Source organism: Phaethon aethereus (genome assembly GCF_964289735.1).
Source record: "Phaethon aethereus genome assembly, chromosome: 1".
In the NCBI taxonomy this organism is placed as follows: domain Eukaryota; kingdom Metazoa; phylum Chordata; class Aves; order Phaethontiformes; family Phaethontidae; genus Phaethon; species Phaethon aethereus.
The window spans coordinates 175,009,088-175,021,702 of NC_138575.1; the positions used below are offsets into that span (position 1 = coordinate 175,009,088).

The 12,615-nt window shown below is 37.2% G+C and overlaps 1 protein-coding gene across 1 annotated transcript in view; it reads right to left on the bottom strand.

The window, feature by feature from the left end:
- The window catches only part of LMO7 (LIM domain 7), a 130,416-nt gene that overhangs the window by 24,075 nt on the left and 93,726 nt on the right, over positions 1-12,615 (bottom strand). The window contains exons 13-18 of the mRNA XM_082013629.1: positions 11,567-11,596; positions 9,068-9,185; positions 7,799-7,941; positions 6,054-6,495; positions 4,959-5,276; positions 1,873-1,987 (exon numbers count right to left, since the gene is read on the bottom strand). Coding sequence (XP_081869755.1) covers positions 1,873-1,987; positions 4,959-5,276; positions 6,054-6,495; positions 7,799-7,941; positions 9,068-9,185; positions 11,567-11,596 — 1,166 coding nt within the window. The remainder of the gene's footprint in view (positions 1-1,872; positions 1,988-4,958; positions 5,277-6,053; positions 6,496-7,798; positions 7,942-9,067; positions 9,186-11,566; positions 11,597-12,615) is intronic.

The following is a 12,615-nucleotide window of genomic DNA, read 5'->3' on the forward strand; positions in this document are numbered from 1 at the left end:
AGGCCACTGGGATGGTCAGGGCTGGAGCACTTGCCCTGTGAAGGGAGGCTGAGGGCTATGGGCTTTTCAGCCTGGAGAAGAGAAGCTGCAGGGGGACATAACAGCAGTCCCCCCAATACCTACCAAGAGGTCACTGAGAAGGGAAAGCCTGCTGTTCCTTGAAATTTATGGCAGCAGAACACAGCACAGTGGTTATAAACTGAGACAAAGGTCAGTCTGACTGGATATGTGGGGAAAATTTTCTCTGAGAGGATAATTATGCAATGCCCAGAGAAACTGTGCAGTTTCCATCCTTGGAGTGTCTCAAACCCATCTGACAAGGCCCTAGGCAACCTGGTCTGAACTTAGTCTTAACACTTTTTTGAGCAGGGGTTTGCTCTAGGTGATCTTCCAAGGTCTCTTTCAACCTGAATTATCCTCTGACTTATCTTTAAAAATAGGAAACGCAACATTCAAAAGTGCCTAGCTGAAAGCACATCTTGCTCTTTCAACGGGCTGTGCATCTCTTCCATACTTCATTCCTTTAAAGGAAGCTACAGCTATTGAATAAGGGTAGAACAGGAGCCAGTTGTTGAAAAAAAAAGTTAAACACAAGCTATAAACAAGAATACCAAAATACACTCCATTCTCCATTCAATCTTTATACTTTGTGCCCCTCCTTGTGAGAATGGTAATAAAGCATAACCAAGATAACAGCTATAAGACCTTCACCTTCTCCTCCTTGCCTACAGAGTTGGGGATATGGCCCACATGGACCTTTGTGAATGACCAGCAGGAACATTCACTACCCTCAGGTTTCTCATTTACAGCTGGCAGCGCAAAAAGACAGTCCCTATGCCTCCAAGTAACAAAATTAAAGCAGAAGCCTAGCAGCAGGGAAAGCAAATGGAAAGTTATTCTTCACGAAAAGCGAATATTAGCGGTTACAATCTAATTATGAGAAGTACCCAGCCATAGTGAAGAGAGGTCTAAAAAGTGACTTTGAAATTTAAAAAAATAAATCAAAGCTGCTCAGTAAGTGCTGTTAAATGGTATTTTTCCTCTCTGGAAAGTCTAATGAAAGACTAATGAAATGAGAAGTTTCCAGTTATTTCTCCTTTCTCAGGAGGATCTTGTGTTAGCTGGAAGAAAGGGCACAATTAAATATTCCTCAAGTATTACCAGCAATGGGAAAGATCACTGTTCAGAAAACAAGCATGACGTGTGATTTGCTTGGTTTTTTGCTGTGTTTTGGTGTGGGCTTTTTTTTAAATTAAGAAAACTGAGCTTATCTTCTGCAGAAGACTACTAAGCTTAGAAATAAACTTTATGTATGTTTCATTTCAAGACAAAAATGTTTGCTGTTTCTCAGTATTAACACATCTGAGAAAAAACTGCACTGGAAATCAATTCAGAAGTAGTAACTGCTTAAAAATATTAACTGTCTCCAAATTCACCTTGACTAAGAAAGGTAAAATTGAGATAAAAATACTAACTCCTAAGTTCCCTATGCATGCGTTTACAAACCATACAAAGTGAAATCTTTTAAAATTAGCTGAACGGAAAAATCTGGATATTGAAAATCTATATGTGCCCCTTACTACTGTTCCGTAAGAGGCTTAGTGAATGTTTGAGTAATCATGATTATGCCTTTTTCAGTGGTTATCGAAATGTCCTTGATTAGGAAAATGGTTTTTAGCATTTCTGAATTCAACCTGTTTGAATAGATGAGGATTCACAGAAATACATTAGCAAACTACGTATTGATTTTTCAATTCTCTACTTGATTTTTTTTTAAATACTTGCAACACTCTTAACAGCAAATGCCTTAATTTAGAAGCCCCTGCAAACCAAACGTAAGAACAAAAATGTGTACATTTAATACCCATTTACCTTCTTCCACTGTCTGTACAAAGGCCCCTGAAGAACTCCAATTTGTTGTAAACCCAAAGCTGCGACTGTGGCCAGGTCTCTGGTTTATACTGATTCTCATTTCACTGTACTGTTCCTGAAAAATAAAACATGACACTACTGTATCTGGTATCACAGGAATCTAAATGAGGGAAAGTTTATCCTCTAAATGAGTAAGGATGCTCACCATGTGCACTTTAATCATCTATTATTAGCATCACAGACAAAGGAAACAGCGTTGAAGTCAGTTAAGTAACTAATATGATTTTTATTCAAACAGGTATGTTTTCAGTTTACATTTATATTTTCTCCATATATATATTTAGCTGTGTGTTTCTCTTATTTTAAATGTTTCCTAACATGAAGCTACAAAATATGAAATTTGAGGAAATTAAAACCCTAGAGGGGTCTTCATGGATAGTCTTGTGAATTTGTGGAATGCACTGACTCTTGAGAGAGCATTAGTCAAATACAGATGTGAAAAAACTAGATTAAAAATACGATGAATTACTGTTTTCTTGCACATCCTACAGTAGGCATCATCAGTTTCTTTTAAGCTCAATGCTGCAACGAGATTTACTTGAGTGAACAGTCATCTGTTTAATTTTATATGACATACTACTAGGTTGCTATGAATTTTTTAATGGCAGCCTTAGATAATAAAACTAATCCCAGAATTAGCTAGAATCCAGATCTTTCATTCTACTGGACTTTCAAGACACTTTCAAAATCTGAATGAAAACACAGTATTACCTTTTTAAACTACAGAAATTTTTGAGTGGGAAAACATTTTGGAACATGTGCTTTCAGTCCCACAATATATTATGAACATGTGTTAAATACATTAACATTTTAGTGTGAACTCATTAAAAAAACAATTAAAATACCCAAATGCATGCTATTCACTTCATTATTATGGAACTGACATTGTTCTGAAAGGGGAAAAAAAAATTTAGACTTCTTCTGTCAAACACTGTTAAAACAGATATATTCCAGCAACACATGCATGGAGGAGATCCACACACATGTACTAAATTTGGTGTCCTAAATGTACACCTACAATTTAGTTGCCTAGCAAACCAGCTTTCCTGAAGGGTTGGATTCATTTTCCCTAACTTAAAATATTCAGAAGTCTAAGTGTCTAAGCCAATTCCTCAAAGCTCCTATGTTAGTAGGACGCAAGAGGCAGCTGCAGGGAGCACTGCACAAGCAGATGTAATTAGCCAGGGTCTCCGGGCAGACGCAGCCAGAGGAGGCTGCAGCAGCACCCGAGCGCTGGGTGCAGAAGACAACAACATCGCAAGGCAACAAGCTGAGGTTTCAACTCCTGTTACAGGAATGTTCCTGCCAAAACACTCCCAGTTACAGCCCAGGGTAGAAATTAAGTTCTTTCTTCAAAAGACAGCTACTAGCTTGCAAATGCTCCCGTGCAATCCAAGTTCTTTGGTGAGTAACAGCACATTAAAAGTGAATTTACTAATAGACAGGTTAGGATGCTGGGCTAGAACAAATATAAAACTTTTGAATTTGAGTGTGTTCCTGGAGATTACTGTTATTCTTTTTATTTCCACCACCCCAACCTGGCTCTTCTTCAAACCTACCTCTTGTCAGAGAAGTAATGCAACTTTGTACACTGAACTTCATCATTTGGACAGGTCATCTCCAAAACACTTGGTACTCCACACAGCTGGTGTTATTGCCCTGATGACTAGTGAACTATATCAAGCGCTCAACTCTGGCAATGATTTACAAACATGCCAAACGGAACTTGCATTCCTTAAATCACAGCTTGTTTAAGGAACCACACAAGATTTTAAATTTTTTTGTTGTTGTTGTTGTTTGTTTTTGTTTTGTTTAAAAAACCCACTTTACTCATCTGCAAGGAAGACAATTTATAACTTGCGGCTAATGACAGAGGAAACAAAAAAAAACAAACACGGACCTAGCACATTTTGTTCTCATTTGGGTTGCCTGAAGTGGTACAAAGAACCCATATCTAATCTATGTTTTCACTTATTAGAATAACAATTCTTGTGCCTGTTTTTGCTACAACAAAGAAGAAAGTGATCGTGATCTCTTTGCTTATAGAACAATCACAGTTTCAAAAAATTATGATAATGTCATTGCAATGGCCAAGGGGTATCAGGAGTATTAAACTGAAATGCGTTCCTCTTCCAGAAGTGATTAGGAAGAATGGTTCAAAGTGACTGAATTTATATAAAGCTGGTGTGGGAAGTGATTTCATAAATGAGCATCCAAGGTCTTATGATCCTCACCCAAGCAACTGGCACAATTAACGTTTACAGCAGCATCAGGAGTGCAAAGAATTCATCTCTAATCTGTCAAGGGGTTTGAACCACATCATTAGATATTACAGAAACGTACTGACAGTTAAAGCTATTGCTGGTCATTATTTACATGTGATCAATTGGAGGAAACAGGACTTGAAGATATTTATTACAAAAAAACCACTGAAGGACCCAACTCCTGGATAAGCACATACACAAGGAGATGGTGCTTTATCTTAAAATTAATTAATGTAAATATTAATTAGATTAATTTCAAGTAAATAACTATTTTTAAAAAGGAAGGCGGGGAAGCCACAACAGATGGAAAAAAGGATAGCATGATACTAATGTTTAAGGCTGTCCTTTGAAAAACTGATCTTTATTTTCCACCACCAGTTTAAATGTGCAAATGAACACTACAGCAGCTCAGATCATTCATCTAACTGACATACCTGCTTGTGCGCAAAATGTGCTAATTTGCAGAATAACAAAAACTTTGCAAACATCAAACAGTATTTAGAATACCTATTTTGAATTAGAACTAGAAATAAAATTAAGCACAGGACATACAAAGGGTAGGGAAAAAATGCAGCAAAACAACCAATTATTTTCTTTCAAATATTCTCTTTCCCCTGAACTAAATCAAAGGAAATAGTAGTTCTCTGAGCTGTTTTCTTCCTACCAAAAAATATTTGGATTAGGTGTAATTTCATTTATTTTTTGTTTTACTCTGCTGTAGCATACAGTTACACTAAGTAACCACATTATTTCCACACTTACCAGGGATTTTGAATCCTCAGGCTCCGGAAGACTCACATTTTCTGCAGAAGATGCAAGTGAAAGAGAATCAGGAGGAGAGCAATACTCTGGTTTAAGAATACTGCTTCCAGCATCTTGGTCTTGGGATTTTACAGGTAATGCCAAACTAGGAGGAGGTGTCGACTGAACACCTTCTTTTTCCTCCTCACCTCTGCTTCCGAATGCACTAGTGGAGAGAGGGTGTGCAGATTCTGGTTGTGAAAATGAACTGCTCGTGAACAAAGTTTGAGTTCTTTTAGCTTTTTCTACTTCTCCATTGTATTTTTGGGTATCATCCATCTAGGACAAAAATGACAGTTTGGTAAATATGTGCTTTCAAAAAAAATCCCTAATCTTTCAGCAATCTTTCAGCAAGTTATTTAACAAAAGCCCCTTTCCCTTTCATGCAAATTCTGGTTACTGTACCCATTACTAATTACCCACTTTAAAGAAGAGCAACATATCATTTCCTCGTGAAATGCTTGCAGAATAAACAGTCCAGACCTTTTTAAGAAGAACTTGTTAAAATCACCTGCTTATAATGATTTGCATTCTTATCATTTTTTAAATTGAGACAAATAGGGATTTAGGAGAAAGCTATGAAAATCAACACAGTAATTGGAGGGGAGGAATCAATTTCTGTGTTTCAGTGCTTCACTGTGCAGGCAAATTTTAGGCTAGCATAAAATTTCAATTTCAACAAAGTCAGCAGAGCAGAGGAAACTTACATCACCTGAAAAATTTGTCTTCAACACTTAATTATGTTAACTTAGCTTCAGACAACTGCATCCGAGGAAGGCAAGTTTTTTGATAAGGAACACTAAGGAGACTTACTACAAGTAATAAAATGATTATTCTACCAAATATATTGATCAGCCTTATTTCTAGGAGTGCCTTTAAGCACAGAAACAGGAGTAAACATCCAAAGCCACAACGGAATTGCCTGCTCTATTAACACAGCCTTCATCAAACAAGCAGACGATTTTTTAAAAAACACTGAATGTTAAAACTCTACTGTTTCCCCCGCTATCCAATACCCCAACATTTACAAACTTTGGGAATGAAGCAGAATTTTACCGTGAACGACCGTGGAAGTGACGAGATTCCTCTTGAATGGACACCAAAAGGTCTTGGTGTAACCACAGATGTTAACCTAGAGGTATCAGTTTTCTGGTAACTTCTCGGGAAAGAAGCTGAAACCTGAGCTGACCCAGTTTGAGCATTCACCGAGTAGCGGGTAGACAAAAGAGCCGAGCTCTGCTCCTCTGCCAGGCTCTTTGGCAGGGCAGGAGCTTCATGAGTGACTGAGCTCTCTGGCAGGTTCTCTTCGCACGGTTGTGCGGCATACGCACTTTTGCTGTCCTTAGTGCTGCAGGAGGTATCTTCTTCCAAAAGGTAATCTTTTGCTACTGACCGTGTGGAAGGTGCTTTTTCTTCACTAAACACATCATCATTCAGAGAATACGTCCATCTGCATTCATGTTTTCGCTGCCTGTAGGAATCTTGATCTCTGTCTTCCCTATGGGGACAGAGCACGTTAAAATATCAGACATAGTGACCTGACAAATAGGCTAAGTCTGTCGACAACTGAATGTTCAAGACAGAGCATAAACCGAGAAACACATCTCCAGTAAACGAAAATGAATGGCATAATTTAAAAATATTAGTATATTAATATATTTTTATACCTACCTTCTTCCCCCTCCTCCCCATTTCAACACTCCCATAACACTCAAGCATACTACTGTCACATTATCAGGTTGCCAGCATGACAGAAATCTCTCTTCCAAGAAAATGATATAGCTGTACAAGTTACATATCCTCAGAAACTCAGATTTTATTGAGGAAAGAATGGGAAGAAGGTAGTCCCATAACACTGCCTGAGTGGTATAGCTCTCTACTCTATGAAAATACTATACTGAACTTTAGAAAACAAAGTAAGATGGTGTCCTGAAGTTCGGGGGGTTTTTTTTTTCTGCTATTCATTCCTTTGTCATAAAGGAACAACCACCACAGAAATAATCTTTACCACATCATTTTTAAGCTTCTGACAATAGTGGACATTCAGTACAATTACCATCTGTATTTTTATTGAAGAGACAAATTTTTGTCCTCAAAACTAAGTAAAAAAAATGCAGAAACTCAAAACATCCTGTTTTAAGACTATTTAAATTTCTTTTATGAATACATGTCATGCATATATTCCCTTCATCTCAGTCATACATGCATTTAAAAAAACCCAACAAAACCAACAGAAAAAAGGAATGTCACCAGTAGAAACAGTACTGTGTTACTCAGTTTATAGTTTTTACTCTTTGGAGAGAATCTTGTTATGTATATACCCAGAGGAACAATTGGGGATAAAAGGGAAATCAAGTAAAAGTTTACAGCTCTGTGATATACATTAAAATCCTGGCTGTATTTATCCACAGTGGCTGAAAGAATAGCATATGCAATGATAGAGGGAAGAGAAATAGTTAAGCTGATCCGAGAATAAAAAAGGCAATTATCCAGTTCAACATTGTTGTTTTAACCTCTTTAAAGTGGATGCTAATACTGACTTCTCAATACATTTATGGATAACAGAGTAAAACAACGTTTAGACAGCAAAACTGTTTTAACTTTCTGTGAAAACAATGCATTAGCGGACCATATTCTGCCCTTCAATTGTCTAGATTTCTACACTGTAATTTGCAACTAAAATTGTTGAGATCTCTGCAGAATCAATTGCAACTTGCCAGTAAAAGCTGTTCAAGAATTCAAGGGAATAAGAATGCTCAGATTTAAGTTCTTCAACATAATACTCCCATTAGGGTCATTACCTCTCCTGCTGCATTTCTTTCAATGACTTGGTACTCCTTTCAGACACCTCAGAGGCTCTCCTTTCTATTTCTTCTCTCTCTTCCTTTTTCTTTTGCAATTCTGAAGTAAAGCTCTTTCTACGATTCTTCCATTTTGCTAGATCCTATAAGAATAACATGAACATATATAATAGTTTTTTCTCAAGACCTTGGAGGCATCCCATCACATGCCACCTACTGCCCTGATCTTATTTGCACGTAATCATCGCGGCCACATTTTCATGCACCTTCCCCCTAAACGATAAAAGGGTTCTCCCATTTCCGTTAGGGTTACAGGCTCACTGCCTGTTAAAGTTAACTTGTAATTACTGGACTACAAGTGGAAAGTACATGTTTTGCCCTTCTTCCCCCGCTTAACATTTTCAATTTTATTCTATAATACTTCAGCCAATGACACATACTTGAAAACTAATGCAAATGCCATCTGTATTTCTTTGTTGTAGGCTTTGCAGTTTGGGCTATTTTTTTTTTCCAAATCTTGCTATGTTAGACCGATACATTAGCTTGAGAATAAACATGCTTTAAATTCTAAATTGAAAACAGATACTTCTATATTTTTTTCATTTCCCTAAAACCACAACTGGCAATATTTTCCATGAAATACTGGAGATTATCAGAATATCAGAACTGAGATGGCTGAGATGCATTAATCAAACAGCTATGAACTTCTTGCTTGGTACTCTGTTCTTAATTTCAGCTTCTTGTTGGTAATCATTGTCAAGCAGAGATTTTAATAAAAAAGAAAATGTCTCCAGATACCCTTATGATACTGTGCAAAGCTACCACATCGGTTTACAAGCCGCATTTAAGACAGAATTATTAGGGGATAGGAGCCTCAAGAATTTGCACAAGGAAATATTATCTCACTGCCTTCTCCAAAGGGATCAAATACTCAGACATTCCAATTGTTTCACAAAAAAAGTATTCACAAATTTCAGATAACACATGAAAACGTGCCCCAACTTTTCTTTATGTCCACAGAAATCAAGCCTGAAGGCTTTATTATGATACATACAAGTCTTATCCTGAAACATTAATCAAATACTTGTGCTGATATTTAAAGTAATTTCATTTCTGCATTAAACAGACATCCCCAAAACCACTAGTAGATGCATGAGATGGATCATTTTAGAAGACAGCCCTATAAATTGCTGCACATGTGCCAAAGCCTGTCTTCTAGGGACACTGAAAGTAGATGGCATGTGAAGAAGGGTGAAAAAGAGTACTTACTTCCTGCCACTTCAGATCTTGTTCTTGTAACTGTTCTTTTATCCTTTGTAGCTCTTCATAACGGATTTTGCGCAATGACTGCAGCTCCTCTGCGCTGACATCATTCAAAGATTTACTCCTAGAAAGAAAAAGTGTGCTAGGCTTTATCACATCCTAGCCATCATTTATGCAAGTGAAACCTTCGAGAGAGAGAGATTTATATTAGTACAATTGAGCGTTCTCGAGTGTTATTTCGAATAGGGCAGGAAACACACGGGCAGCTGAATGAGCAAGGCTTGGACATGCTCTAGTGCGAGCACTCAAGTCAGTAGTTGCATATTTGAGTAAATAAAATCAGGTTAAGGGAATAAGCAGCTCTGTAGCAGTTCCACACTCACATTGAGCTCCTCATACCCAACTGCTACTTCTGTTTAAACTTATTACTCTCTTTAATGACCCTTCTCCTTTCTTTGACCTAAAAGGCGTCCCCCCTCCTTGAGTCCAAATTCCCATCCTTTCACTTCTTTTCTCCAGGAACAGCCCCAGAATTGCTCCTGTTCTTTTCTTACTTAGGCTAATCATAAAATCAAGTCAGTTATTGATGCATGTTTCTAAAAGATGAAAGTCATTTACTGCTAAACGCTCAGTTCATGCATGTCACGGGCCCCACTAGCCTATGTTACTCCTCCCCAAGCCTCCTTCATGCTTTCCATCTGAATCAGGATGAGTAACACAGCATCGTCTCATTAACTTCTTCAACACTGCTACAACTTTCCCCCATGAAATCCTACTGGCTAGTTCGCTTTAATCTAAATTCCTCAAAGCTCACCTTTTATGCCTTTTTTCCTTCTCTCCCTAACCGCTAATCCAATTTTTTTTAAACTTTATTTATTAGCGTTAATAAAGTTATTAAAGAATAACTTTATTCTTTCACACTGCAGTGATAAACGTAACAGGACTTTTCATTTAGGTATAGGAAAAAGATTCCTGCTCAGAGCTGACCACAAGCTCCTGAGACACCAAGCAAAATGCAGGTGTTTCATCATAAGGCTCAATGATGTAATATAAAAGGAAAGCTAGGCTTCTGGTTTTTGTTTGGCTTTTGATTTGTTTTTTTCAAAAATACTTTTGTTTGCATTTATCCAAACAAAATCTGAATGACTTGGGGGGGTATGGGGGTGTGTGTGTGTGTAACCAAGTTCTAGCAAGACTTAAAAATGCAGCACTTCTCTGATACAATAGAAAATCAGGTTAAAACCAAAACTAGAGCGAGGCCCTGTGCTGAATCAATCTGTTACATACCAAAAGAGCTCTGAACTAACAAACCAGACTCTTTCACTTCCTCCCAAGAGGCCCAACTCACTTTTGTTGGTAACATTAAGACTTTGGAATTTGGCCTCTAGAAATAAAGGCTAAGGCATTAGCTCATTATACCTGTTTGCTTGTCTATTTTCTGAATGGGGGAATGCCAAATTTAGCAAAAATATCCTGGTCATTATTGCAGAAACTTTTCTTGTACAGTTCTTTTCCTCACTTTTTTTATGGTTAAGTTATATCACATGTAAGAATAGTTTTGGGTAACCGAACTGTACATAAGTATCAAAATTGTTCCAGATGAGTGCAAGAAAACTTACATGACTAGGCTTTCCTTTTCCTTCTCTCCAGTTTCTATATCTGCCTGCAACAAAATAGGAATATCTAAACCTAAATACAATATATGCTAAGTACAGGTATATTCATACCAAGGATGTTAGTTTCAATTCTAGTCTTGACTTCAAAAATCTAACGAGTGACTTGAGCCTTTTGAGTCTCCCTCCCCTAACATCTAGCTTCTGTTGGAACATTTCTTGCTTTTTCTGGAGCTGTTTACTCACTTACCAGGTTTTGCCTCAGGGTAAAAATAAATAAGTAAATAAATAAATGTACATATTAAAAAAAAAATAGAATACCACGCATAACCAAATAGTTAACATGCCATCACACAGTAAGTGGGAAAAAATATTTCGCTTTGAGTCACAGTGCATCATAAACAACGCCTAAGTTCACATGGCACTAACCAGTAAGTTTATCACCGAGGATTCAATAACCTGCAGCATATAAAATAACGACAGAACATTCACCAACCCCATGACACATACCATGTCATTAATTATTTTCAGATTCAAGCTGTACAGCCTTTGAAATAAAATATTTACTAATCTTCCTTTACATTTCTGAATGTTTTAAAACTTAATTTAAATACAGAACACCAAGTATTTCACTCAAGCAGGAATAAAATATTAGAGATGATTTTCAAAGTGCCTGATAACTATAACTTGGATACCCTAGATGCCAGAGAGAGCTTTTGCCAGGCGTGTAGCTTTTAGTCTCTTACATTTGTTATGTAACTTGCCCAAGCACAGAACAACAAAGCAGCATGCACAAGTTGTTTTCAGCATGAGTTTTTAGCTACTGTGCATGCACAAAAACGTAAAGAGGCAAAAATAGCGTTATGATCTTTCAAGCTTTTATAAAACTTACCCTTGCTCATCAGAAAGCTTTTGAAACAGTCTGAGAAATCAGAAATCAAAAAAGAAAAGATTCAGTATCTTGATATTCGTAACAACATTAACACCACGAGTACACCAACACTCTCACTAAGTGAAGTGGAAACGGAAAGCTTGAGGATCAGCCAGCATGGAATAACACATTGGAGATCTGACACTAGTCAAAAAACACACCAGGATTTGCATAATGTGCAAGTTGGGTGGAAAACTGACAGAACAAGGCTGCCTGAAAGTTTCCAACACTTCCAATTTAGCAATACTGCATGAATAGAGCCCTGTATTAATTCTACATCACTTATTCCAGCACTGCTGAACAGCATGATGCTCAAAGCATGATGCTCAAAAGATACTCATTTCAAGAAACTATAATGCCAACTTGAGCCCAAATAACAAGCCTAGCTTACAGAGGCTGTTTTCTTGTTACTTCAACCATCTCTGATGCTAAATGAAAGTAATACTTAGAATGGATAAGAATAAAAGGCCATATACAGAAGTTTAGCACATTAAGTGGAGACCAAATTCATCCAGTGTGATTCAAGAGGATTTTTAGTATTGAATATGAGTGTTTTCTTCTATTGAATGAATTCTTAAAAGGTGAAATGTTTTCAAGCATTTCAGAAATAGTCCTCAGTGAAGCTCGCACTCTGTTAACAGTATTAAGCTTAAAAATTAAATGCAGCAACATCAAAGTATCAACTGGAACATGGAAGTGCCTTAGTCACAAAGTAATAATGCACAGCTGGGAGAACTGCAACTTGCAATGCCGTATTTTCAGAGCTAAGGAAACATTTGAAATCCCACTCTTCCCCAATAAGTACAAAATCCAAAGGAGAGCTAGGAAATAGTTAAAAACAGTATGCAGACAGAGAAGAGAAATTTTTAGTATACCAGGAAAGGATTATGGGAAAGTATTAATCAGGACTGTATGAAAGCAGGAAGAAAATACTGGCAGAATAAAATATGTCACAGTGGAATTTAATATTATATGGACACGCACCTTGCATGCACCATGACTTTGGGCGG